This window comes from Leptonychotes weddellii, chromosome 6 (assembly GCF_054177405.1).
Source record: "Leptonychotes weddellii isolate Sample4059 chromosome 6, ASM5417740v2, whole genome shotgun sequence".
Lineage (NCBI taxonomy): Eukaryota > Metazoa > Chordata > Mammalia > Carnivora > Phocidae > Leptonychotes > Leptonychotes weddellii.
The window spans coordinates 51,194,665-51,220,361 of record NC_138374.1 but is presented as its reverse complement, the minus strand read 5'-3'; the positions used below and the strand labels follow the sequence as shown (position 1 = coordinate 51,220,361).

The 25,697-nt window shown below is 51.3% G+C and overlaps 1 protein-coding gene and 1 non-coding gene across 2 annotated transcripts in view; both read left to right on the top strand.

The window, feature by feature from the left end:
- Positions 1-25,697, top strand: part of HK1 (hexokinase 1) — a 64,606-nt gene that overhangs the window by 10,185 nt on the left and 28,724 nt on the right. Inside the window, exons 2-3 of the mRNA XM_081824144.1 lie at positions 9,326-9,488; positions 21,081-21,229. Coding sequence (XP_081680270.1) covers positions 9,326-9,488; positions 21,081-21,229 — 312 coding nt within the window. The remainder of the gene's footprint in view (positions 1-9,325; positions 9,489-21,080; positions 21,230-25,697) is intronic.
- Positions 16,581-16,653, top strand: TRNAN-GUU (transfer RNA asparagine (anticodon GUU)). Its single transcript has one exon. It is a non-coding gene; the product is annotated as a tRNA-Asn (tRNA).

Sequence of the window (25,697 nt, the reverse complement as noted above, 5' to 3'; positions counted from 1 at the left end):
AGAGAGAGCATGAGAGGGGGGAGGATCAGAGGGAGAAGCAGACTCCCCGCTGAGCAGGGAGCCCGATGTGGGGCTTGATCCCAGGACCCTGGGACCATGACCTGAGCCGAAGGCAGACGCTTAACCGACTGAGCCACCCAAGTGCCCCTCACCTGTTTTTCTTTTTAAAAAACATGTGGCTGCTAGAAAGTTTAAAATTACACATGTGGCTTGCATTATGTTTCTGTTGGACAGAGCTCTGCTAGACAGTGAATTTTATGGCTAAAGTTTGGGCAGAGGCACTCTGCATTGAAAGCGGTGGGTTCTTCTGGGTCCTTGGGCTTCAGTGTCCTCATCCGTAAGACTAGGAGGCTGGGATCCATTATCTCTAACAGATTCTTCTAGCTTGAGTGGTGGCCAGCGAGCTGTCTGGGCCTCAGTTTCCTTATTTGTCAGATCGGGTGGATGATTCCTGCCTTGCCGTCTGCTCATTTATCCAGTTAGCGAAGGGATGTGGAAACACTCGGAGAGCATAGGGAACTGTATGAATGCCGGGACACACCTTTAGGCACCGCGAGAGGCTCAGCGAGGCAGAGTAATCCAGAGAGGGAGGAAGGAGAGTAATCCACGGTGTCTGGAGCTCCTGTGCCCTGTATGAGGGCCAGGGGGCAGTTTTCTTTGTTGCTGTTTTGTTCATGGAAGTGACTCGCCCAAAGTGATGGGGGCAGGGTCAGTGTAGCCGGAGGAGGCCTGAGGGCTTTGGGTTTCTCGCTAGGTCTACTCGCACCCCTGCACTGTTTGCACCCCAGGGCGTTCGGGTCTGATCGTCTCATAGTGAAAGCCAAACTGCACTTTGGAGACTCTCTTCTCTCTCGGCTGGAGGTACCCGGGACACTGGGAACTGTGAGGCTGGAGGCTGGCCCCAGCGCAGGAGGCTGAGAATTAAGCTTGTTGTTCTTGCCCTGCCACATTCCAGGGCGGTTCTGTTCCCCTTGAGGCCACTGGGTACCTCCTTTATTTTTAGCTAGTTCAGTGTAACAGCTTTGTTCTCATCCTGGGCGGCAGCTTGGTCTCTCTCATCAGCCAGGAAGCGCCTGTTATGGGGTATTAGTGCATACCAAGGTCGCCAGGAGGACCTTGGGCATGACCTCAAGGCCTTACACAGTTCTCCTAGCAAGAGGATTCTGGGGAACTAGGGGAGGAGTGTCGAGTTTGGAGTCTTGAGCGGGAGCCACATCGGTTGCTGGGTGCTTGGGGTCCCTCACTTGATTTCATGGCCCCAGCTTCCTCCTGTGTAAGATGCAGTCCCTGCGCCCCACTGCAAGTCAGGGCAGGTGGATGTGCCCAGCATGGGCCCTGTCCCTGCTTAACATCTCCCTTCCCCAGACCTCAGTTTCTCATCAAGAGCGGGGATCCCATTTTCCTCCTGATTTGTTGTGAGTACATAGAAGTGTCAAATGGATAATCTGTGGTGCCCAGCCCATGCTTGTTGAAAGGGAGCTCGGAGCTCGGAGCTCACAGTTAGAAGCATAAATAATGGTAGATAAGGGTGAAGAACCCTTTCCGGTCCCTGGGCTGCCTGAGGGGACGGACCTCCGTAAAGAGCCTGGGGAAAAGGAACCTCCCCTTACAATATTTTAACTTGCGGAAGGGGTCCTGTTTGCTCTGGTGATATTGGTGCACCCATCTTTCACTTGGGAGCCTCTAGAGTGGAATTCATCTTCCCAAACACATTTCCTCTAGAGGTTGTTAGGTATTTAGCAGTCTCTGGGAGGCCTGAAGAGTGGAGTGAGAATCACAGTTATCTGTAGGGCTCTGTGTCCTGATGGGCCTCAGCCTTGAGATGCAGATGTTGTGTGTGGCGGGGGGGCGGTTAGAGGACCAGAGAACGCCTGGAACACTCTGTCCCTCAGGGAGAGGCTGTTGGCCCCACGCAGGTCCCCAGGAGGCTGAAGTGAGGGGCTGGGCCATTCAGGGAAGAGGAGCGTCCTTATCTGAACCTGCAAACCCTTCTGAGACCTCCCTGCCTAGGCGGCATCAGAGGCCTTCCCGCCCAGAAGCGCAGGCACTCAGCCCAGTGGAAAAGACACCCGGAGGGCTTTGCAGAGGACGCAAAAGGCCTGGAAGGCATGTCCCCTGTCCCCTGGGTGCTCACAGACTAGCTGGGGGCACAGATCATGTGTGTGTTGCTGCCGCTGCTGGGAGAGGCTCTACCGCTGCCATGTGTCCACCGGGGCAAATTAATACCTACATAGTGACCACTGATGGCGGAGGGGATGTCGAGGAGAGGAGCAGCTGCTGTTGGGCGGGGCGGATCATGGCATGCCCCTCGGAGGAGGTGAGTCTGGAGGTGGACTTTGGGAGAAAGGAGGAGTGAGGCATGGAGGGGCCCTTTACAGGCTGAGCAAGCAGAGGGGTTGGTGGATCCATGAGGAAAGGCCTTTGGGGGTGAAGAACCATTGTTAGGGCCCCAGGCTGCCTGAGGGAAGGCAGGCTGGTGCTGGGATGGTGGCTCCCGTGGGGAACTCTGCAGGGTAAGGGTGTCTCTTCTTGTGGCCACGAGGAGCTGAGCAGGAGCTGCTCCCCAGTTGCCAAGAACAGGACAGAAACATAGGTTCCTTGGGCCGCCGCGCATAGCAGTGAGGTGGGGCTGGGCACTGAGGAGCCTGGGCAGGCGGGAGGAGGGGCAGGAGGGGGGTTAGGCCAGCGCACAGCACAGCAGGGCAGAGCCTTTGGGCTCAGTATGGTTTTGAACTTCCTTCCCGGGATTTTGTGAAGGGGGACGAGAACAGGTCAGACAGCTTGTGGCTGGTGGAGAGTGAAGAGGAGTGGCATGCTTTCTGCAAGGCGAGGGAGCCGTGCTGCCCGTAGAGTGGTGGGAGCTGTGGTCTTAATGCCACCCACATGCCCACATCTCCCGGGCCTAGGAGGGACCTGGCCTGGGTTCTCCCCGGCTGAGCGGGAAAGCTTGCAGAGAAAGAAGCACAGGACCAGGACCCAGGGAACTTGGTGTCTACCCCAGTTCTCTTGCTGGCCAGTGGTCACCTTGGCCGTTTGAAGAACCTCTTTGGCCTCTGATTTTTCCGTAGGGCATTGGAAGTGATGGCACCATCACCACGTCCCTGGTCAGGATAGTTTGAGGACCACTGTGAAAGTGCTGTGCATAGTAGAGAGAGGCCTTTGTAGTTCAAGGTCATGTGAACACACCCCATGTTACAGATGGGAAAACCCAGGTACCTACGGGATATCAAAGCCAGAGGCGGACACGGATGTCCGCGTTACCCTGTCCGTGCCTCATCATTGAACCAGGCAGGGTCCTGAGGAAATCTAAGTATGGTTCTTAGTGTGAGTCTTAAAGGCAGGTCCTGGAGGAAATAGGAAGGTGGGGTTAAGATTTCAAAGGAGAAAGTGTTTATGATTCCATTTTTCCCCTTCTCCCACCCCCCAGGTACGATTCCATTTTTGTAAAACAAACAAACAAAAAAAGGCGAGCTCTGTATGTATGAGTGTTTAGGTAGAAAAACCATCCTAATCCATAAAGCTCTTAGCAGGGATTTCTCTGGAAAGACTGGGGGGGAGAAATTATACTTTTTACTTTTATGCATTTTTGTGTTGTGTGAACTTTTTAATAATAAGTGTATATTGCTTATTGTGACTATAACTTACTGTTAGTTAAAAAAAAAAAGAACAACCTAATAAAACAGAACAATGTTTCAGAGGAATTTCGCCAGAGTCTTTAATTTGCCGTGGTTTCGGGCATATGGCTGCGCTGCCTTTAGTGGTCTCTTCTACAGAATGGGTCAGTAATGTTTGGTAATCAGTGCATTTCTCCTAGCTAAGTAAGTCAAGGACATGTGATTACCAGTTAGCCAGGGCACAGAGGGAGATGGCCTCCCTTTTGGTCATTTCGATGGGGGGGGTTGGGAAATGTTATTTGATGTTTACCTTGCTCTTGGCACATTCTTAAAATTTTCCCGGTAGCTGTCTGAGGTGAAAGCATTATTATCACTTTTAACAGTGAGGAAGGCAAGACTCAGCCAGGTTAAGTAACTTGTCCAAAGCCACACAGCTACTAAATGGCAGATCCGAGGTTCAAACCCCGTTCTCTTCATCCACAGTCCCGTGTTCTTTCCAAGGCGTAAGGAGAAGCCCAGAATGAGGGCTTAGAAGACCTGGGATCTAGACCCGGCTGCCACTTCCAAACCATGAGACCTGGTGTGAGTCACGGGTCCCCGTGTCCTCGACTCTAAAACGGGGATAAGCCTGTCCTTCCTGCCTCCCTCCCCGGGTCGTGGTGGCGGAAGCTAACGTTCTTCGTGCCTGCCTCATGCCCGGCCGTGGTGTCCATGAGCTCATTTCGTCTCTTTCTGTGACATCCAGACGGGACGACGTGTGTGACAGTCCTGAGTATAAACGGCAGAGCCCTCGGCAGATGGCGAACTATTATCCAAGTGACACTCATCGGCCCGGTTCTCTCCTGAGTCAGCCTCCCTAAGAGAAGTGAATCCGATGTTGAAATCTCTGCCCTGTCCTGAAGCAAGAGTTTTCTTAACCCTCCACTGCCTGCCCCTCAGTTGTCTTTGCGAGTAGAGCGTCTCCCGGGGGAAGTTCACTTGGAAGGCGGGCACGGGGCACCTGCAGTCACCCCTGTGCCCTGCCTTGTTCTGGGGCCTCGTGGTGAAGCCGAGGAGAGAAGGAGTGAAAAATTTCCATGGCCATGTCCCCATGGCTGGCGTGTTCCCTCGGGCATGTCCGGTCTTGAGTTGGTGTTTTGTGCCTGTTCTGTTGGGAGCAGGAGCGGGGGCTGAGGTCGGGCCCAGCGGTGTTCGCGTGCAGCCCAGTGCGGGCCCCTGGCCTCTCTCGCTAGCCCGACAGCTCTGAGCCAGAGGAGCTTGGCGGGGGGCCGTGCTCTCTTCCGGGGTCTCCTCCGGCCTCTGCCGTGGTCCAGCTTCGGGCGCGGCCGAGAGCTTCCAGGCCTTCCTGGTCTGCAGGAAGGCCAATCCAGGACAAGGGTTTGCACAGTATTAGGGCACCTTCCCTTCAGGGGCTGGGGAGAGGTGCCCGGAGCCGGGGCGGGGGTCCTTCTCAGTCTTTGCCTAGAGTCTGCGGGAGCCAGCCCGCGGGGTGGTGTCTGGGAGCCTGGCACCTCCCCGTTTCCTTCCCAGTCGGCCCGGAGGCCCGGACTCCTGCGTGCGTGTGTCAGACGCCACGTGCGAGAGGGAGCGGGGCGGGGGGGGGGGGTGAGGGCGGGCTGAGGGTTCCTGTCACGGATTTCTGGGAGCTTCTGGCCTGTGACAGACTATCCGAAGGCTGAGGCCTGCGGCTTGCAGCCTCCGGAGGTGCTGTGCTGTGGCCTCTGGTCACCAAACTGCAGAGGAAGGGGTTGGAGGCACAGGAGGGATCCTTGGGCACCAGCGTGCAGCCGAGCAGCAGCCCCTGTTTGCGCATGTGTCAGGGGAGGGCGGGGCGCAGGGAGGAGGGGCGCGATCTGAGACGCTGAGGAGAGGGGATAGAAATGGACAAGTTGAGAAGACCACAGACTTTGGCCAAACCCCCGGAGAGCAGAAGTTGTCCTTTCTCAGGGCTGCCTCCCTCTGCCGGCCTCGGCTCCTGGGCCTCTGGCCCCACCGAAGGGATAGCAGCTCTCCTGCTGGGTTTCTTGCAGGGCGCAGCCGCCCCGAGATGCGCAGCACGCGGGCAGGGGGGTTGGCCTGACACCCTCCCTCCCTCCCGCCAGCCACGACCCAGTCGCCTTTCCCAGGTGGACAGGGGCAGTGCGGCCAGCTGCCAGGCAGGGCTGGCCTGAACGAGGGGAGCGAGGCCCCTGGCTCGGTGAGGCGCTGGGCACTCTGGGCCCTTGGGAGTGTTCCACAAGTGTCCCCCACGTGGGCTTTGCACCTGTGTTTCCTGCGCCGCTCGAAGGGCCCCAGTCCGTGTGCCGGGGACCCGCTGAGCCCTGCACCGGGCGCTGCCTGGCTGGCCAGCCCACCCCCGGCCCAGCATCTACGCTGGTTCAGAGGCCCCTCCTGAGCTCCCGAAGACCGGTAGAAAAGGCTCCCCGTGGCGTACTCTCTCATTCACATGAGATCCAGGAGGCGTCAGGCTCAGTTCCAGCTCGGCCCCAACTTATACCTTCTTTTTGGACCCCGTTTCCACATATCCTCTGAGAGGGGTTGTCCCACATAATGATTCATGAACTTGAACCAGGGGAGGAAAGCCTCCCCTCCAAAGATGCTTGGGGGCTGGCTTGTGTTCTATGTCCCCAACCTGCTTCCTCCTTTGAGCTTCTAGGCTCTTTTAGGTTTTTTTCTCGGATCAGTGTCCCTGTGCTAACCTGCACCTTGAGTCAAGGGGCAGGATGGCTGTGGAGCTGCAGAGAGCCTTGGCTTTTCTAGAAGCTTCTTCCTGTCCAGCTGGAAAACCTCAGCAGCTTTACTTGGGCTTGCCTTCCACAGAATAGGGGAACTGGTCTTCCCTGAGGGATGGGAACAATTGTAGGGAACAGCGTTAGACTTGCAGGTATGAGACCTGACTCTCTTGGCTGTGTCTTTGAACTAATCACTTTGCTTTGTGGAGCCTCAGTTTCTGCATCTGTAAAATGGGGATCAAGAGTGTGTCCCTGATAGGGTTGTTTTGAAGGTTAAATGACCTACTGGATATGAAAGCACTCGATATACTGTGAGTCATAAGATAAATATAGAGTAGTATTCTAGCATTTAGTATGAATGAAATTCCTCTTTTGTACCAGGCAACCGGGTGAGTTCCTTTCCCTAGGGAACTCACATGTTTTATCAGAAGAGATAGACCCGTCAATAAACACCTCATGATGGAGGGTGGGGAACATGATAGCAGAAGCATGTCCCAAATGCTAGAGTAGCAATGTGACGTTTATTGATTTAGTGCATGGTCTTGCCCCTGCTCACCCATTCTGTCCCCAGCAGACAGCTCAATCTCACTGAAACACGAATCTCATTGTTGAATACTCGTCAAAGTCATCCCAAGGCTCACTGTGCTTTGGGATCAAGTCTAAATTTGTTAACGTGTGTTACTAGATCCTGCACAATTTAGCTGCTCCAGTCTTTCTAGTTGCCTCACTTTTTACACTGTGCTTGATCCATATTGAATTTCTTTCTGTTCCTTGCACCTCCCCCCCCCCCCCGCCTTTGGCCTTCACACATGCTCTTGACTGTGCCTGGATGCACACCCTGACATCACGCCTCCGGGAAGACTTCTCAGTAGACTTCTGCTCCTGGGGCTGCTCACACACCCTTGTATCGTGACTGCCTCTCCCCCGCCAGACTGTGGGCACCACGACAGCAAGTTTTGCTGATCTGGTGCCAGCCTTGGGGGTAGGACAGAGCGTGTCTTCTCCTGAGGCCGTGATTCTGGCAATTTCTACTTAAGCTCTTGGTAGTTTCTGATTGCTCTTCTCTGCAAGGCTTTATCACAAGGGGGAAGGGAAAAGGTGGCTGTGGTAGGAGAGCTTGGGGTTGGGGGCAGGGTTGTCTCTGGCCGCTGAGGACACTGGGGGACTCCTGCCAATGTGCTGATGGTTCGTGAGGCAGGGGACAGGCAGGGCCTGGGGGAGCACAAGGCATGGAGACCAGAGTGAGCAGAAGGCTGCCCCGGCTCAAATATGCAGAAATGACCTAGGGCTGGGGACTCTGTGTCCTTGAGTTAGGACGTTTCCAGCCACCCTGCAAAGTGAGCATGAGATGCCATTCTCAGAAGCAAATAAGCATCAAGGTCTTTTCAGCCTCATTGGGTCATAAATCTCTCTCTCCATCCCCCGGGAGCCTTCCGTGTGCAAGGCTGCGTGCAAGGCACTGGGGGGTCAAGGTGAATGGAGCAGGCCCTGTAAAGGTGACAGGTGCAGAAAGCTGTGATCCAGGCTCTACCGTGCAGAGAGAGCAGTGCTGAGGGAGGGGTCATCTCCAGCCTGAGGAACTCCGACATCTGCAGGAGGAGGTGAGATTTGATCTGAACCTGGAAGGGTAGGGGAGATTTGGATAGCTGGGAAGAGAAGGAAGGACTTTTTGGTGGGAAAGCCCAGGGATTCCCCCCAGGAATGGTCGAGGTGTTTAGGCCGGAGTTCCGAGAGCACGAAGCCACACCTGCAGAGTATTGGCACGTCGGACATGGAAGACACTGCGAGGCTTTGAGCACGGAAAAGAATTGACCAGGGTTGCACTTTAAGAAGGTGACTGTGGCAGTGTTGTACAGGATGGGTTGGAAGGGAGAGAGATTGAAGATGGAAAACCATTACAGTGAATGACTGAGGAGGAGTCAGGAATGAGGAAGGAGAAATCCAGGCACATGGCTGTCAGGGCTTCCTAAGCCAAAGGGAAGCAAAAAGAATGAATGGTGAGACAAGGTGACTTAGAGCTGGGTACACAGTAGGTGCCCAATAAATACTTTCTGAGAGAATAAATGGGAAGATACTATGAAGGAAGAATAGCCAGTGACAGTCCAAGGGGTCTGTGGTTAGGAGCCTTGGAACCCCAAGGAGAATGGGGAGCCCAGGAAGAGCAGTAGATTGGGGCAGTACTTGGAATGACTTGGAAGTATGGGCATGTCGGCCCTGGCCCATGGGTGTGGGAGCCTGGGGGCTGTCTCCGTACCTTCTGGGAACGGTGGAGTTAAGGTCTCTCTGCTCTGGGCCTGCCGCCCCTTGTCCTGAATGATTCCAGCCCTTTGGCCACTGTTTCCACCCACCTAGAAATCGTGCCCGAGGAAACCCACCAGCACCACTGTGTCACGTTAACACTAATGTTTATTGAGCACTTTCTGTGTTCTAAGTGCTTCTCCGTCTCATCTGATCTTAAAACTCCCATCTGTGAGATTTACCATGTCAGTTTCTCAGTTGAGGAAACTGAAAATCACACAGCTGTTAAGTGATGGTGCTGGGATTTGAACCCCACGTGGCTGGCTCTGGCACCCTCGTTCTTAACCTCTGTGACACTGCCATCCACTTGAGGATGAGCCAGCTACTTCTCACAGAGGAAAGGAGTCATGTGTAGGCTTAGGGCGCCTCCAGCATGTGCTTGGGGATCGAAGGGCAACTTCCGTGTAACATTCGAGGATTGGAAGGGACTTGGAGCTACCTGGTTCATTTTACAGGAAGAACTGGGGCTCGGAGCATTTGCAAGACTGCTCTGAGGGCCGTGGCTGATGGCATTTGCATGACTGCCTATCTCATCATGTGGTGTGTCAGAGTCTGTGGGAGCTGGTTTGTCCTAGACAGGCGGGCACCTCACCCTGTCCTGTCCTGCCCCAGCCAGACTCAAGCTGAACTGACCTTCTTCAGGCTTTGCCTCACTTTCCTTCCTTCTTATCCTTCCCCCAGATTGACAAGTATCTCTATGCCATGCGGCTCTCCGATGAAACTCTAATAGATATCATGACTCGTTTCAAGAAGGAGATGAAGAATGGCCTCTCCCGGGATTTTAATCCAACAGCCACAGTCAAGATGTTGCCAACGTTTGTAAGGTCCATCCCTGATGGTTCAGGTGAGTCTCTCACCCAGAGATTGGGCTCTGAGAGCTGAATTCTCTGTGAAAACATCTTTCCTACTTTCTTTTCATTTGTTCATTTAGTCCCTCCTTCATTCCTTCATTCATTCATCTATCTGTTCTGCCATCCATCCTCCATCCATCCATCCTCTGTCCATCCACCCTCCAGCCATCCATCCATCCGTCATATGCCTACTGAACATCTACCGTGTGCCAGGCACTGGAGATGCCATGGTTGGACAAGGCTAATCTGCCCTCATTGGACTGACTGTCTAGTGGCTAATGATAAGGAAGGGTCGTGTGTGTGTGTGTGTGTGTGTGCGCGCGCGCGTTGCTCTAGAACATGAGCGTCTCCAGAACAAATGAAGAGTTCATTTTAGGAAAATGTCTTCATCAGGGCACCAAGACCTCCCTTCAGATAAGTAGCAATCCAGTGGCCAGCTGGGTATTGGACTCAGAGGGGAGATTCACGTTCCCATCTAAAAGAGTTTTATAGATGTTAAATGAAGGTAGCTCCTCAAGCAGACAAACGGCAAGGGGAGGTAGAATTAGAGAAAAAAATTCTCCTGTCTGTGTGCAGCTGTGTAGCTCATGGCCCACAAAGGGGAGTTGGGGGCTCCCCGTGGATCGTCAGTACCCCTTCCCCAGAGGAGGGGGCTTAGCTCCTGCACCCGGCAGAGCGGAGGCTGAGAGGGCACAGCTCGGCTTGCTCGGAGGAGGCCGTTCTGTCCGGCTGACCCGCAGCTAGTTGTTTGCAGGGGCGAGTGCTGTGCCGGCCCCGGCTTGGCACCCTCCCAGGAATCCCGCTCCGAAGGGTGCTCTGTGCTCCGGCCTGGGGTTCACCTGCTGCACGAGAGGGAGGGGGAGAGATTATGGGGAGGTCCGGTTTCTCTAGGTTTCTCCAGGGGTTGTGAGTCTACGCCCTGAGAGCCTAGCCCTCACACCCGCCTGTTGTTTCTTCCCTGCTCTGGAGGCTTCGCTTCAGGCCTCGGTTTGGAGCATCTGGTACGCAGCCTGCAAGATGGGTGTCAGGAAAGCAGCCATTCCAGTTGATGTTCACAAAGGATGGGCAAGCGCACAGCTTGTTGGAGCGGACCGGCCGCGGTGGGACAGTCGTGCCGTGTCTGCGGTGCTCTTTAGAAGTCCCGGATGAGATCTGGATGCTGATGGAGGGCATGTGCTCCGTTGGCTCTGTGGTCACGTACGCATCGGCGTTTATATCTCTCACGGTTCTCGACTGTCGGAAATCTATTCCACGTCCCTCCTTTTGTTTTCCTTGAGGTCCTGGTTACCAGCAGTTTTAACTTTTTAATAACGAGCAAAGAAACTCTGGTCACTGGAGTGGTGGGGCTGTGGTGTGCCTGGGGTTTTGTCCGGATGTCTCTGGCTTTGTGGTTCACTCCTGCTTTTTCCCCAGCTCCAGATGGCACCCACATCTAGGAGCATTGAGCCTTTCCAGGATTAGCAGAGTTCTGTCGGAGAGGCACGGCTGTGCCTGCTTCCAGCTAAGAGAAGGGGAAGGGGGAGGTAACGTGCATGTGGGCAGCCCCCGGAGGGCCCCTACTCTGGCTCGGCTTGGGAGAGTGCAGAGGGATACCTGATGCGCGCAGGGCCCCTGATCCTGTGTGACTGGCGCAGGGCTAACAGTCCGAGGACCATATGTCATGCCGGGACCGTATGTCAGCCAGGGGTGTTCTTTACTCTTTTAGAAACATTTGCAGAGTTGAGGGTCTCTAAGTGTGATCCAGCTACATGAGTGATCTAGCCATTTACCCCTATCAGCTGGGGAAAAACACTCTGCAGCCCCTCTCAGACATTCATAACAGATGCCAAGACACTGTAGGCCCTGAGCTGCAGAAATCTGTTGAACCTGGCTTACCTGCCTTTTCCCCTAACCTTTGATCTTTTCTTACACGTTTCATCTACTTTGAGACACTTTTTCGTTTGAATGTCTCTGAAATCAGCAGTGCATTATCTATCACTGCATCTTAAGATTATAATGGGTGGTGTTCGTTCGTTCTTCGTGTTATGTAAAATAACGACGCGTCTGACACTCAGCCCTGTTTTAAGTGTGATGACGTGTGGTAATGCCCGTGCTGGGCGTCCTGGCGTTTCTGGAATGGGAGCCAGCTGCCTGGGCCCCACGCCTCCTTTTGAGCCTCTCTTCTCCAGTGTGGACGGGGCCAAATATTTAGGGCCTCTGAGGAGCACAGAGTGGTGTTGACCGAAGGAGGATGAGGGGTGAAACCAAAGCCCTGCAGTATGAAGACCCCCTTCCTGTGCAGCCTGGGTCTGCCTGTTGGCTCTCAGCGCCCTCCCCTGCCTCACCCGCCTAGCCCTGCCCCTGCCTCCATGCGCCTTCTGGCTTCTGGTGGTGGCAGGCAATCCTTGGTGCTGCTTGGCCTGCCAGTTGCATGTCTCCAGTCTCTGCCTATGTCATTACAGGGCATTTCCCTCTTATGGGGATCCTAATCAGATTAGGCCCCACACTCAGGGCTCATCTTAACCTGATTACATCTGCAAAGACCTTGTTTCCAAATAAGGTCTTGTTTCCGGGTCCCAAGGGTTAGGACTTCAGTGTATCTTTTTGGGGAGCACCGTGCAACCCGAACACACCCTTATAGCCTTGCTCCCCATAACTGTTCCTAATATTCATGTTTGGGCTCAGTTCACATGCCTTGGGGCCCACACTCCATTTGGAACGGACCCTACGGCCCCACACAGGCTGATGCCAAGGCCTCGCATACCTGCCCCCAGTCCACTCCCGGCCCCTTTGTGCCTGGGGTGCCTCCACCCTCACCTCCCTTGCACCCCTTTATCAACCAAGAACCAGGAGGGCCCCTGGAGTAGTCTGAATGCGGGCCTTCTTGATAGTAAACCGTGCAGTTCCCTTTTTAAATGTTAATCACTGCTTTAACTGTATAATTAGTCAGCGACAGAATTAGTGGTAATCCCAAACCACTGAGGGATAAATTGGACTCAGCTCGGTGGAGAGATGCCCCCACCTGTTAAGGGTGGTGTGACTTCCAAGTCAAAGGGAGAAACAAACCTTTCTTTTCCTGCTGACCTTGACCGGGGTGGGGGGACTGGACTCAGAGTTTTGAAACTCTATTGATTTTTTGGAAATGTATCAGCACATTTTTATTATTATTATTCCCCCCTTTGGACATTTTTTATGGGCAGTGGTTTTTCTTTTAATCGCTTTTCAGTAATCTATACGTTAATTTTTTTTTTTTTTTAAACCCTAAAGTGGCTTTTAGCTGCTGCATATCCTTTTTGGAGTAGGAAAGGTATGAATAATAAATAAAAGAAGGAAAATATTGAAGCCTTTTTACTTTGGTGACTTGGCTAAACAGAAAGTCCCTTTTCAGAGCTGCGAAGCTCTGGGGATGTCTGGCTTCCCTTAGAACGGCTCGCTGTGTGTCTCATTCACGAAACCTCCCCTTTTTTCTCTTCCTCTCGTTTCTCAGTAAGGTTATTGGAAATGCCAATTAGGTGGCAAGGTTTTTGAGGGTAAATTGAGTTGAATATTTTGCTGTTTCTGCCTCGTGGTTCTGAGCATGCACTTTCCCCAAAGGATAAGTTGGAAAATATTTGATTTGCGGTGTGTTCAGTTAATTTTGGGGGCCCCAAATATACATAGCATTTCTTTAGGTCAAAGGAAAGAAAATACTGTCTTTTCCCATGGCATTTGGGTTGGTCACTTCCCTTTCTCTGTCTTTGTTTCCTTATCTGGGAAGATGGTTGGATTGTCTCAAAAATTCTCTCCGCCTGTGAAATTTGCGTTCTCGGGTTCTGGTTAGGTTTTTGATGAAGGTGTAGAACTGTCGTCAAGTAGCTGGGTTGCAGACCCGGAGGGAGAGCCTTTGTATCTCACGTACGGAATCAACTCGTTGAGCAGGGCAAAAGTCGGCATTTCCTGAAGGCTGGGTTTCTGTTTGCTCTGTATTTCATCCAGTACAGACCAGGACTCGAGAGAGACATCTGTCCCTGTGTTTGTTTTCCATTATTTGCTGCGAATAATGGTGGTCATCATCAAGTGGAGAGCTGCCAGGGGCCCTTCAGATGCTTTGTGTAATGAGCCTTCTCTGGAAGAGCGGTTCTCCTGGCATCAGTGGAAATGGGAAATGTGGGAAGAAGGTACAAGTAGGAGGCAGCAGGGGCAGGAAGGAAGGTTGAGGCCGAAGATTTGACGAGGTAGTTGGAGGGAAGCCCAGTGCTATAAAAAGAGCTTGAAATTAAAGGGGAGGGAAAAACAAACCCAGAACACTGGATTAATCTCTGGCTCTGCTGCTTATTATCGGTCCGATCTTGGAGGCGTCACTTAACTTCCCTGTGCCTCCATTTCCTCATCTGTAAAATGGGTTATCAAACCCGGCTTTCCCCAGCTCAGAGGGCTGCAAGAGGATCAAATGAAAGTGCTTTGGAAACCACAAACCACCGTGAGAGTTCCAGTGGGCCCCTGTCCTCCTTAACACTAGTGTCACCTAATTAATTATCTAAGAATTCTTTGGGAGGACCCTTCCCAGGGGATGCAGCCAGTCAGAGGATCCCCACCCTCAGGCCTAACCATGTAGGTCTAGCCCTGGGAAAAAAAGATTCAGAATTTTTCAGAAATCACTGGCATCTCTGTGATGCTATAGGGGGAGGAGGCCGAAGAAAGGGGAAAGCAAAGGCAGGCTGTCTCACTCCCACCCTGGTATCCCACAGAATGTGGAGGAGCCCCCAGATGGCAGCAGTGCGGTGACGGGGCACCGTGGCTCTAATCGGGGAACCAACCTGAGATGAAATAGATGCCCTTTGTTATGGAGGGCAAGTAGGTATTTGGGGGATTCATTCCCTGTTAAAGAATATCGGACTCAGGAGCCTTCTGGTTGTAGCTGAAAAAAATCGAACTCAAATGTGTATAAGCAAAAAGAGCAAAATTTTAGGTTCATAGAACTGGGAAATCTAGTTGTAAGTTGGTTTCTGTATCCTGGGACTCACCTGTCCCTTATTCTTTCAGTCTGTGTGTTGGCTGCATTCAAAGGCTGCCTCTTCCTTCGGTGGCCCCCAAAGCTGACAGCCGCCTCAGAACCGATGATCCCAGCGGTGGTCTTGGAGAGGGCGATGATTGGCTGACTTGGGTCCTGTGCCCATCCTGAGCCAATCATGATGGCCAGGGTGGGAGACTCTGGATGCTCCTGGATCATGCACCTGGATCACACATTGGTCCCCCTAGAGATGGAGCAGGGGTTCAGCCTACCCCCAACCTCAGATGAAAAATGGGGAGGATAGTTATCTAAAGAGATGCTAGACAGCCCCCAAAGTTTACTGGAAATCTTGCTGCCCTTACCAGAAGTCATTCCTTGGTACCGTTTGCCTTGGCAGAGAATAGGACCAGACACACATGCATTTGACCCAGCCAGTTCTTTTGAACTAGCAGCAAACACTGATTCCCTGCTGTGTACAAGACTTAGCACGGGGGAAGGAAGGAAGCATGTTACGTTGCCCTCACCTTCAAGTCGCTTATCATCCAACTGAGGAAGATAGGACACATAACGTAAAAGATAATGAGCTTCACAATATTTGCAAGTATGTGAGCGACTAAGAAGAGGGAGGCATTCTGGCAGTGCCAAAGGCATGCCCACGAGCAAGTCATTCAGCTGGATTGGTTGAGCTTTGTCCCACGTCTCCCGAGCTGCAAATGTGATTTACAGAAGGAGGTGCCACCTGCCATTTCTTTGAGCAATTACACACGCACCCTGGAACCAGGGTAACTGCTCAGGGAAGGATCAGGAACTGCACTGGGCTTGACAATGACCCCTTGTAAACTGCCCTCTGGGAAAGGCCCTCCTCAAATCGGTCAACTCCCACCTGCAGCTGTGGGGGGTGTCCAGTGTTTAGTGTTGTCTTGACATCTCAAGGTCACCTTTTCTGGTTGCCGTCTCTGACTCAAACTTCTTCTTGGGACCCTGTTGACCCGTACTTGTTGAACAAAGGAGCAGGGGAGAGCTGAAGTGGGCGGACCACAGCAGGCGACTGGGATGGAGCAGGGGGCTTTGCGGAGTTGCAGAAGTGGGGCCCAGCCCCGTGTACCCTAAGGCCAGATTCTTCCGGTTATCGGCAGCTGAGGTCATTTTCACTTATCCTGCTTGAAAAACTTCAGGCCTGGGTCCTGCCGAGGTGCTGCCTGAAACCTGACTCCGTCCCGCAGCAGGGGCTGAAAGCTCTCACCTGATCTGTGTCGGCACCGCTAACCGGCAGCTCCCGCGCAGACACCTGGAACCTGAGCACAAGAAACTGCTTTCACTTAAGACCTTTGATTCAACTGAAAAGGAGACTTTTGACCACGCTAGCAACCGAAGAACGGGTCATGCTATTTTTTTTTTAAGTTATGATGTAAAGTCGGTGTAAAACAGGAAAGAAATAAATACATGTTTATTCAAACATTAAAGCAGTAAAAAATTAAGTTAAGACATTGAAACAAAGCAAAAAGCACCCATAATTTCATACTAGCACGGTGTTTGCCTTTGAGCCCGTTCATCTGCACAAGTGGCTTAGAATTGTTTACCGTACTGAGTGTGCATCGTCTTCATTGGAGAACAGGGAGGAACAAAACCAAAAGTCGTGGATGTTGAGGAACCCCAGAAAGAAAGGCGGCCATTCTGGTGGTGCTAAAGTCTCACTCCACTGCCGCCTTGGGGATCTGTGTCCACGAGGTCTGTCCGGCAGGCAGATGGAGCCAGTGGTGGTGACTTTGAGCTTTGGATTCACGTTCTGGCTCTGCCACATAGCTTGTGTGCCTGGGCTAGTCACCTAACCCCTCCCGGCCTTTACTTGCTCACCTGCAAAATGGAGATCACAGTAGTACCTACTGCACAGGGTTGAGGGAGTTAAAAATAAAATGATGCGTATGAAGGACATAGCAACTGGAGTGCACAGAGGCTTAGTGAATGTCAGTTGATGGTAAAATAAAGTGCTTTTGATATTCTAGTAATTCGTCCTCCTGAGAGGAGCCACCTTATACCGAATTCAGTTATTTAACTAGGTAAGCACCATGGGGATTAAGGTTCTGATGGGAACCCCTAAGAAAACTCTAAACTGGGCACCTGGCTGGCTCAGTCAGTAGAGCACGTGACTGTTGATCTCGGGGTTGTGAGTTCGAGCCCCACGCTGGGTGTAGAGATTACTTAAAAATAAAATCTTAGGGGCGCCTGGGTGGCTCAGTTGGTTAAGCGACTGCCTTCAGCTCAGGTCATGATCCCAGGGTCCTGGGATCGAGTCCCACATCGGGCTCCCAGCTCAGCGGGAAGCCTGCTTCTCCCTCTCCCACTCCCCCTGCTTGTGTTCCTGCTCTCGCTGTCTCTGTCTCTGTCAAATAAATAAATAAAATCTTTAAAAAAAATAAAAAAATAAAATCTTAAAAAAAAAAAAAAACTCAAACCAAAAAACCTTCTAAACGGATTTGAACAACCCACAAAGTCTGGGTCAGAATTTCCTACCAATCTGTGACATCTGCTTCCTGGCATTCTCCCTTGGTCTGTTTCCTTTGGACCACAGAAGCAATTTAAAACCAGTGGCATCATGTGGTATATTCATACAATGGAATATAATTCAGTCGTAGAAATGGACTAAGTACTGATACATGCCACAACATAGACGAACCTTGAAAACATTAGAAACATCAGCTATAGTGGGTGAAAGAAGCCATCCACAATAGACCACCTCTTGTATGAGTCCATTGGTATGAAATGTCCAGAGTAGGAACATCTAGAGAGACAGACAGTAGATTTGTGGTCATTGGTGCATAAGAGGGGTTGCCAGGAAGTAGGGAGTGATGACAGCTTGTGGGTACGGAGTTTCTTTCTGGGATGCTGAAAATGTTCTAAAAGTAGGTAGTGGTGATGGTTGTGCAACTCTGTAAATACACTGAAGAACCACTGACTTCTACACTTTAAAATGGATGAATTGTAACAAGCTGGAATTAAAATAAGAACCTTAAAAAAATAAAATGGATGAGTTGTATGATACAGGGATAATTTCTCAATAAATTTCTCAACCGACCAGCACTATGACTGTTTTGTGCCTAATGACCAATGAGCAGGGCTACCTTGAGTGAGTGAGTGATTGGGTCACCAGCCCCTGTGATCAAGCAGCCATAGAGCATTTGTTGAGCTCTCCGGGGTGCCATGGGTAAGATGCACACAAGCCCAGGGTGTGGTTTTTTCCCTTAAGGAACTTGAGAGAGAGGTTAAGAATGGGGAAAATTCACTCTGAGAATTCTTTGGTTTGTTCATTGATTCCTTTACCACCTCATGAGTTCAAGTATTTGTTGAGCTCTTACTGTATATTAAACACCATTCTAAGTTCCAGAAATAGAGCAGTGTGTCAGAGCTGACCAGTCAGTGGAATCAAATACAAAGATGTGTTTGCTTTATAAAAGAGAAGCTTTTTTTTTCTTCCTAACCATTACCTTAAAAAATAATAAGAAGAAAGCTCAAGAGACCCAAAATAGCCAAAGCAATCTTGAAAAAGAAGAACAAAGTTGGAGGACTTTTACTTCCTTGTTTCAAATTTTTTTTTTTAATTTATTTATTTATTCATGAAAGTCAGAGAGAGAGAGGCAGAGGCAGAGGGAGAGAAGCAGGCTCCCCGCCTAGCAGGGAGCCCGATGCGGGACTCGATCCCAGGACCCTGGGATCATGACCTGAGCCGAAGGCAGACGCTTAACCGTCTGAGCCACCCAGGCGCCCCCCTTGTTTCAAATTTTACTACAAAGCGACAATCAAGATGCTGTGGTACTGGCATAAGGATGATGGATCAGTGGATCAGAATTGAGAGTTCAGGATATCAATTATATATCAAAATTGGGGTGGGAGAAGAATTGAGAGTTCAGAAACCCATACATGTATGGTTGCTTGAGTTTTGACAAAGGTGCCAAGACTGTTCAGTGAAGGAAAGAACAGTCTTTTCGCAAATGTTGCTGGGATAAGTGGATATCCACATGTAAAAGAACTAGGTTGGACCCCTGCCTCACACCATAAAGAAAAATCAACTCAGAATGGATCAAATTCTGACATGTAAGAGCTAAAAGTATAAAACTCTTGGCAAGAAACATAGGTGTGAATCTCTGTGACCCTGGTTTTGGCAATGGCTTCTAAGATATGACCCCAAAGGCACAAACAACAAAGGAAAACAAGAGATACGGTGTACTTCGTCAAAATGGAAAACTCGTATGCTTCAAAAGTCACCATCAAGAAAGTGAAAAGACAGGGGCGCCTGGGTGGCTCAGTTGGTTAAGCGACTGCCTTCGGCTCAGGTCATGATCCTGGAGTCCCTGGATCGAGTCCCGCATCGGGCTCCCTGCTTGGCGGGGGGCCTGCTTCTCCCTCTCCCACTCCCCCTGCTTGTGTTCCCTCTCTCGCTGTGTCTTTCTCTGTCAAATAAATAAATAAAATCTTAAAAAAAAAAAAAAAAATAACAAATCCTTTAAAAAAAAAAAAAAAGAAAGTGAAAAGACAGTCCACAGAATAAGAGACCATATTTACGAGTCATAAATCTGATAGGGACTTAGGTCTAGAATGTGAAAGAACTCTTACAACTCAACACTCCAACGACATCCCCATTTTTAAAACAAGCCAGGGAATCTGAATAGACGTTTCTCCAAAGAAGGCAAAAAATGGCCAAGAAGCTCGTGAAGAGGTGCTCATTGTCATTAGCCAGAGAAATGCAAACCAAAATAAAATAAGAGGATGATAAGAATTGAGGATGTGGAGAAGTTGGAACCTTTATGATTCACAGGTGGGATGGACAATGAGGCAACTCCTCCAGACACCAGTGGCAGTTCCTCAGAAAGTTCAACGTGAGTTACCACTCGACAGCCGTTCTACTTCTAGGTCTATACCCAAGGGAAATAAAAACAGGGCCGCACAAGAAGTTGTGCGGAAGTATCCATAGCAGTGTTGCTCATGACCGCCAGAGGTAGAAACGACCCAGATACCCCGTCCACAGGCAGACGGGTCAATGAAATGAGGTACCGCCATACCATGGCCTGTTATTTGGCCATACGGAAATGAAGTGCCCGCCCCTGCTACCCCAAGATGCTGGCCACGGGCAGCCACGTGCTGTGTGATGGCCTTCCTACGAACTGTCCAGAATGCACACAGCTGTGGCGACGGAGAGTAGGTTAATGGTTGCTTAGGGCAGTGGGGGAAGAGGGTGCTTGCCTGCTTGAGAGGGAGATAGTTAAAGAGTACAGGATTTCTTTTTTGAGGTGATGAAAGCGCTCTCACACTGGTTCGTGGCAATGGTGGCGTCACTGAATTGATGAAAAGCCGTGGAATTGCCCACTTTAAATGGGTGACGTGTGGTGATTTATATCTCAATGGTGCCATTACTGAAAAATAGAATATTAAAGATGCTTCCGTATGGAAAATGAGATCCCAGACAGACTGGTGTTTATGCTGCAGTAGTACTGATGACTTTGGGGACTCCCGGGGCTCAGGATGGCAGTGGTGGCTGTCACCCCTGGCCTGGTTGATACCCGTTGGGGCAGTTGGGGATGTCACATCAGTAGTAAAATTCACGGATTTTCACTGCATTTTTGGAAGCATGTGTGAGAATTACTAATGAGAAAGAGGGTAAAGAATGTTAGGTGGTGGCTTGATGGTTTGGGACCCTTCCCATGGCCTCCTCCCCTGCTGCTGTCTGGTGGCCCCGGGCCTACGGTGCCATCACGTGTCCCACTGAGCCCCACCTCAGTCCGTGCACACGCTGGGCCTGAGGATGCCACCGTACCAAGCCAGGTCCCGCTACGTGACCAAGTGGGACTCCTGCTAAAAGCCTTCCCTGGGTAGAACAACACAGGTACCCGCCGACAGGTGGGTGGATGGATGGGTGGTAACTGCATGCAGCGGGTTGTATCAGGCAGCCGCAGGAGGCGGTGAAACTCCGACACATGCAAAACATGACCTTTGAGACATTATGCAGAGTGAAAGAAGCCAGACACAAAAGGCCAAGTATTGTGTGATTCCACTTCTGTCAACTGTCCAGACGAGGCGAATCTGTGGTGACAGCAAGGCGAGACGCGGTGACCCAGGGACTAGGGGAAGAAGAGTGGGGAATGGTTCTAGAGTTTCATCACCCTGTCAGGGCTGAGGGAGAGTCTTGGTGGTGGTGATGCTTGCACAACATTGTACTTAACAGTTTTATGTTATGTAGATTTTACCACAATTTAACCCCCCCCCACCCCGGGGAGTAAGTGGAGGTGTGGCAGGAACTCAAGGCATGGGATGGACCTCACATATGGGGTGTTCTCGGAGTTGAAATGCTGTTTGTATTTTATGGATAACAGTGCTGTCTGGGGGAAAGGGTAGGAATTAGAAAAAGCTTGGGGGGGGGGGCTCTGTATGGCACCCGGGTTCCCCTGCTTGGAGCTGGCCAGCCACACGCCGGGCTGGGTTGGGTCCATTTTCCAGACAGGGCAGTGGTTGGGTGAGGTTTGCGCGGGAGAGGCAGGCCAGCCGGACGCTGTCAAGAGGCAGGCAAAGCGTGGGGTCTTCCCATCACATGTGACCCTGATGTGATACCTGTTGTCTCCCTAAACAGAAAAGGGAGATTTCATTGCCCTGGATCTTGGCGGGTCTTCCTTTCGAATTCTGAGGGTACAAGTGAATCATGAGCAAAACCAGAATGTTCACATGGAGTCCGAGATTTACGACACCCCGGAGAACATCGTGCACGGCAGTGGAAGCCAGGTGGGTCCCCCCGCTCCCTTCTGATCAGCCCCAGCGGGCTCATACCTCTGGGAACCAGCCCCCCAAGCTCTGGTGTCTGAGCCCCTGGAAGGAGTCCCTCATAGGTCACATGGAGAGGGGCTGCTGGGTGGAAGGGTGTGACCATCTAAAGAGAGCCCACCGTCTGGGAAAATTGGTGCATGGGAGGGAGGCCACTGGGACTTGCACAGGCTGGAGGGTATGAGGAGGGGGCCCGGCAGCTCTGTGGGTAAATGTATTCATTTCCTAAGGATCCTGGGGTTGGCTCCTCAGTGCAGGTTTCGCAGAGCCCTTGGGTGAAAACAGCCCTTCTTCCAAGTCATTGGCCTCCCCCGCAGCTCACCTGGAGCCCAGGCCTCACAGGGTCTGGCGGTCACCTTGTAGGGCATCAGGAATTTGAGCTCATGGCCCAAGCGCTAGTGAAGGGCTCCTGGCTACTGATTTAATAGCCTCCTGAGAGTCCTTGGTACAGAAAGGCACCATCCCCTTCCCTCACATCTGATACCTGAGGCCCATCCCCATGATGGGGCACCCCCCGGAAGGGCTGTCTTCCTTAGCTGGCCAAGGGGCTGTGGGCAGGATCGGAAGGGCCCATTGCCCTTGCCCCGTCCCTCTAGCTGTGGTGCGTGGTGGGGGTCCACGCTCACTGAGGACCCTGTGATCGCGCTTTCCGGTCATTCGGTGTCCCGTCAGCCTGCAGTGTATGGGAGCTGCTCCTCCCGCTGTCAGAGATGCTCTGGCTCCTGTAGTCTGTAGCTCGCCTCCCGAGTCATGGTTGCTGCCCAGGATATGTATTCAGAGCTTGCCAAATACTTGCTTTAGGAAGGGTGTGTTCACGTCAAGGTTCATGACTAAGTTCGCCAGAAAACTCATTTGTCCTGACCTGGACTTTGAGATGAGACCCAGGAGCCTTCTCCTCTTGACTCTACTTTGTTTCTTAAATTAATGTGGGTGGGGCCTGGGGCCAGCAGTTAATGTGGGTGGGGCCTGGGGCCAGCGCTCCACTGGTTTTGTTTTGGTTTTTTTTGGCCTGAGAGAAAAGGGCTAATCCCAGCCTTTCATCTGCTCCTGGGGGCTTGGGTTCAGAGCTTTTCCGACTGTGTCACGGGGAGCATTGAAGAAGGCACTGTCTCCTGAACGGATGAGTGTATCACTCATTGGATGGCCCTGCCTGGAGACTCCCCTGCTTTCCCCTCCTGCTGGGCTGCAGAAACCGGCCCATGCTTATTATGCATGTGGGCTGCTAGCTGCGAGGTCTCCTAATCCTGCCCAGTGGTTGCTGCATTATCCTTCCTGCAAGTAGCCAGCAGCCTCGAGTTGGCGTCCTGCTCTTTCCATCTGGCAGCAAGTGCTGACCCATCACAGTCTGTTCTCCACGGGCCTTGGGTTGAGCCACCTCTGCTGCCTTCACCGTCAGGACTGTGCCCCGTGCTGAGATATTCCTGTGTGCTTTGGCTTGACCTTTTAGGAGTAGGGTTTGTAAATTAAGGGGGTGCCTGCCCCCCAACAGGTGCACACTCGGCTATATATTCACTTCCACAGTGACTACTTACTGCGCCCCTGGGACCTCATCTGTCCCAGCCTCTGTCCCCATCTTCTCAGCTCCAGGGTCACTGTTTCCTGCTGTCTGTTTCTGCTCCTTCCCCTCTCAAGCAGTCCGCAAAGAAAAGGCAACAAAGATGATGACAATGGCGGTGATGATGATGTATTATTATAGCAGTACTTCCACAGTGCTCGCTAGGTACCTGTCACTGACATCAGCACTTTGTATGGATTAACTCATTTCGTCATCGTTCCCATTTTGCAGATGAGAAAACGGAGGCTCATATGTTAAGCAGCCAGCCCGTTGCGTCACATAGCTCATAAATGATAGAGCTGGGATTTGCACCCACGTAGTCTGGTTCCAGTTGTTACAGTTTCAGCAAGGTGGAACCCTCTGAGCCTGGCTCTTGTCTTTATCATCTTTAAAATTTTTTTTTTTTTTAAAGATTTTATTTATTTATTTGAGACAGAGAGAATGAGATACAGAGAGCATGAGAGGGAGGAGGGTCAGAGGGAGAAGCAGACTCCCTGCCGAGCAGGGAGCCCGATGCGGGACTCGATCCCGGGACTCCAGGATCATGACCTGAGCCGAAGGCAGTCGCTTAACCAACTGAGCTACCCAGGCGCCCCTCATCTTTAAAATTTTTTGATGGTGAAGAAATGTGAGGGCTGTGGGCAAGGAGGAGAGTCCGGCGGCTGAGGAAGAGGGTTGGCAGTTGAAAATAGGGATGAAACAGGAAGCTCTTCTTCAGAAGTTTGGTTTGAGGTTAGACATAAGTTTCAGGGGACCATTTTTCCGATCAACCTGTAGAATATGGTAGGAGGCCAAGGGCCCCATTGTGCCCGTGAAGCAACTCAGACTCAGTTTGTGAATAGCCCTGAATTCACGGATTGTGATCTCATCTTCTGTAATATACAGGAATTTTAAATAGATTTTTAAACCTTTTATTTGGAATAATATTAAACTTATGGAAAAGTTTTAAGATACAAAGAGCTCCCATATATACCCTCATCCAGATTCCCCAACTGTTACCTATTTGCTTTATCTTTTTCGTCTCCCCACCTTACACACACACACACACACACACACACACACGCTATCCCAAAAAGTTCAGTTCATCTTGGAGGCATAAATGCAGCCTTCTTAAAAGTTATTTATTTAGTTGGGGAAATTTTGAATAATAAATATTTAAATTTTTGTTTTCGTCATTTTTACCCTTTTCAATTAGAGAAACAATCTCTGGGGATTTTTAAAATAATGATCATGTTGTTAGGGAAGAAAAAAATAATGCTTTTTTAGACACAAGAATTTTGAGCCCAGCGAGGCCGGCTAGCTTCCCTCCCTGGTCGGTCACAGACGCGGGCTAGCGTGGTGGGAGCTTTGGGGGGCTTTGAGCAGACTGGGAGCTCCTGGGCTGTGGGCATTTCCTTCTTAACAGAGCACTGCAGGTGGCTGTGTTTGGCTTGGATCTGGGAGCTGTTATAGCGCCTCATCCGTGGGCATCCATTTCTGCAGGCTGCCTTCTCCCTGCTACTTCCTGCTGCCTTCCTTCCACCCTCCTTCCGCCCCGCCAGCCATCTCTGCTGAGGGCCACAGGGGGGCCTGGGGCTTGTGACAGCAGATGACGTGGGGCTTGCTGACGGACTTCGTAATGGGTTTATATTACTTAGAAATGTAGGTCACAGGAAGCTTAGCCGGGCTCTTCCAGGGAAGGTGGTCATGTGTCTCTCCAGTCACAGTCACTGGCTGCAGGCACAGTCTGAGTAAGAGTGACTCGGGGACAGAGGCTCCTAAATCAAAACTGGCGGGTTTTCCTTTACCCTGGCAGCAAAGTCAGACCTTAGAGCTGGGTCAGGAACCTCTGGGGAAAGTTGGGGATAGGAGTAATGACTTCTGGCCCCCTCTCGAGGATATCCCTGCAAGGAAAGCTTTCAGGAAGATAGCCTTGTCTGGGAACATGGGCTGGGATTGCTTTCTGTGACCATGTGGTTGGCCCTGCCATCACTGCCTTCTTCTGGCCTTTTGGAAGCTCCGTAGCTGTGTCAGCCCCATACATAAGGGAGGTCTAGTGTTATGACAGCCATGTGAAAAAGACGGGGTTACCTGGACTGTGGCTTGGTTGCCAAAAGAGCATATTTATGCTTTGATTACATTAATAGAGGTATAGAGCTAAGGAAAAGGGAGGTTCTTAGTTCAACTAAACCCTTCTGTGTTCAGAACACATATGAAACATTATATTCAATTCTGGATACATTTTAGAGAGGAGGGGGAGGTATTAGAGAGATCCAAAAAGGTTGCCTTGGAGGTGGTCAGCCTTCCATCATTGAGAGTATTCATGCAGAGGCTAGGGAAACCGTGGTCTGTGCTCTTTCTAGTGGCTCCTAAGATGTGTATGTATATCCCAGGCAATGTGTCATGGAGCAGGCGAACTTAAGTTAAAATCCACTAAATGCAACGAGAATGAATAGTCTACTAAGGCACATGACAGTGTGGGTGATTCTCCCACACATGATGTCGAGGGAAAGAAGGCGGACACCAAAGAGTGCACCCGCCCTGCTTTTCTCCGTAGTAGACAGATGGCAGAGCGGATCCAGAGCGACTGCCAAGCACCCTTGTGGGGTTAGGTGCTGGCAGTGACCGCAAGGGGCGCGAGGGAGGGGTCTGGGTGCTGGCAGAGCTGTGTTCCTTGACATGGGTGCTGGTGACACAGACGGGTGGGCTGGAGAGAATCCAGTGAACTCTGTGCTTCAGATGTGTGCACTTTTCTGTGCGTGCGTATCCGACTTCAGTAAAATAAAAAAAGGATAGTCTGAAGATTGTGAAATCACGCAAGTGGGCTAAAGGCTCTGGAACTGCACATAGAATTTTTGGAATTTGCACAGACCGAGGTAGATAGAGATAGAGATC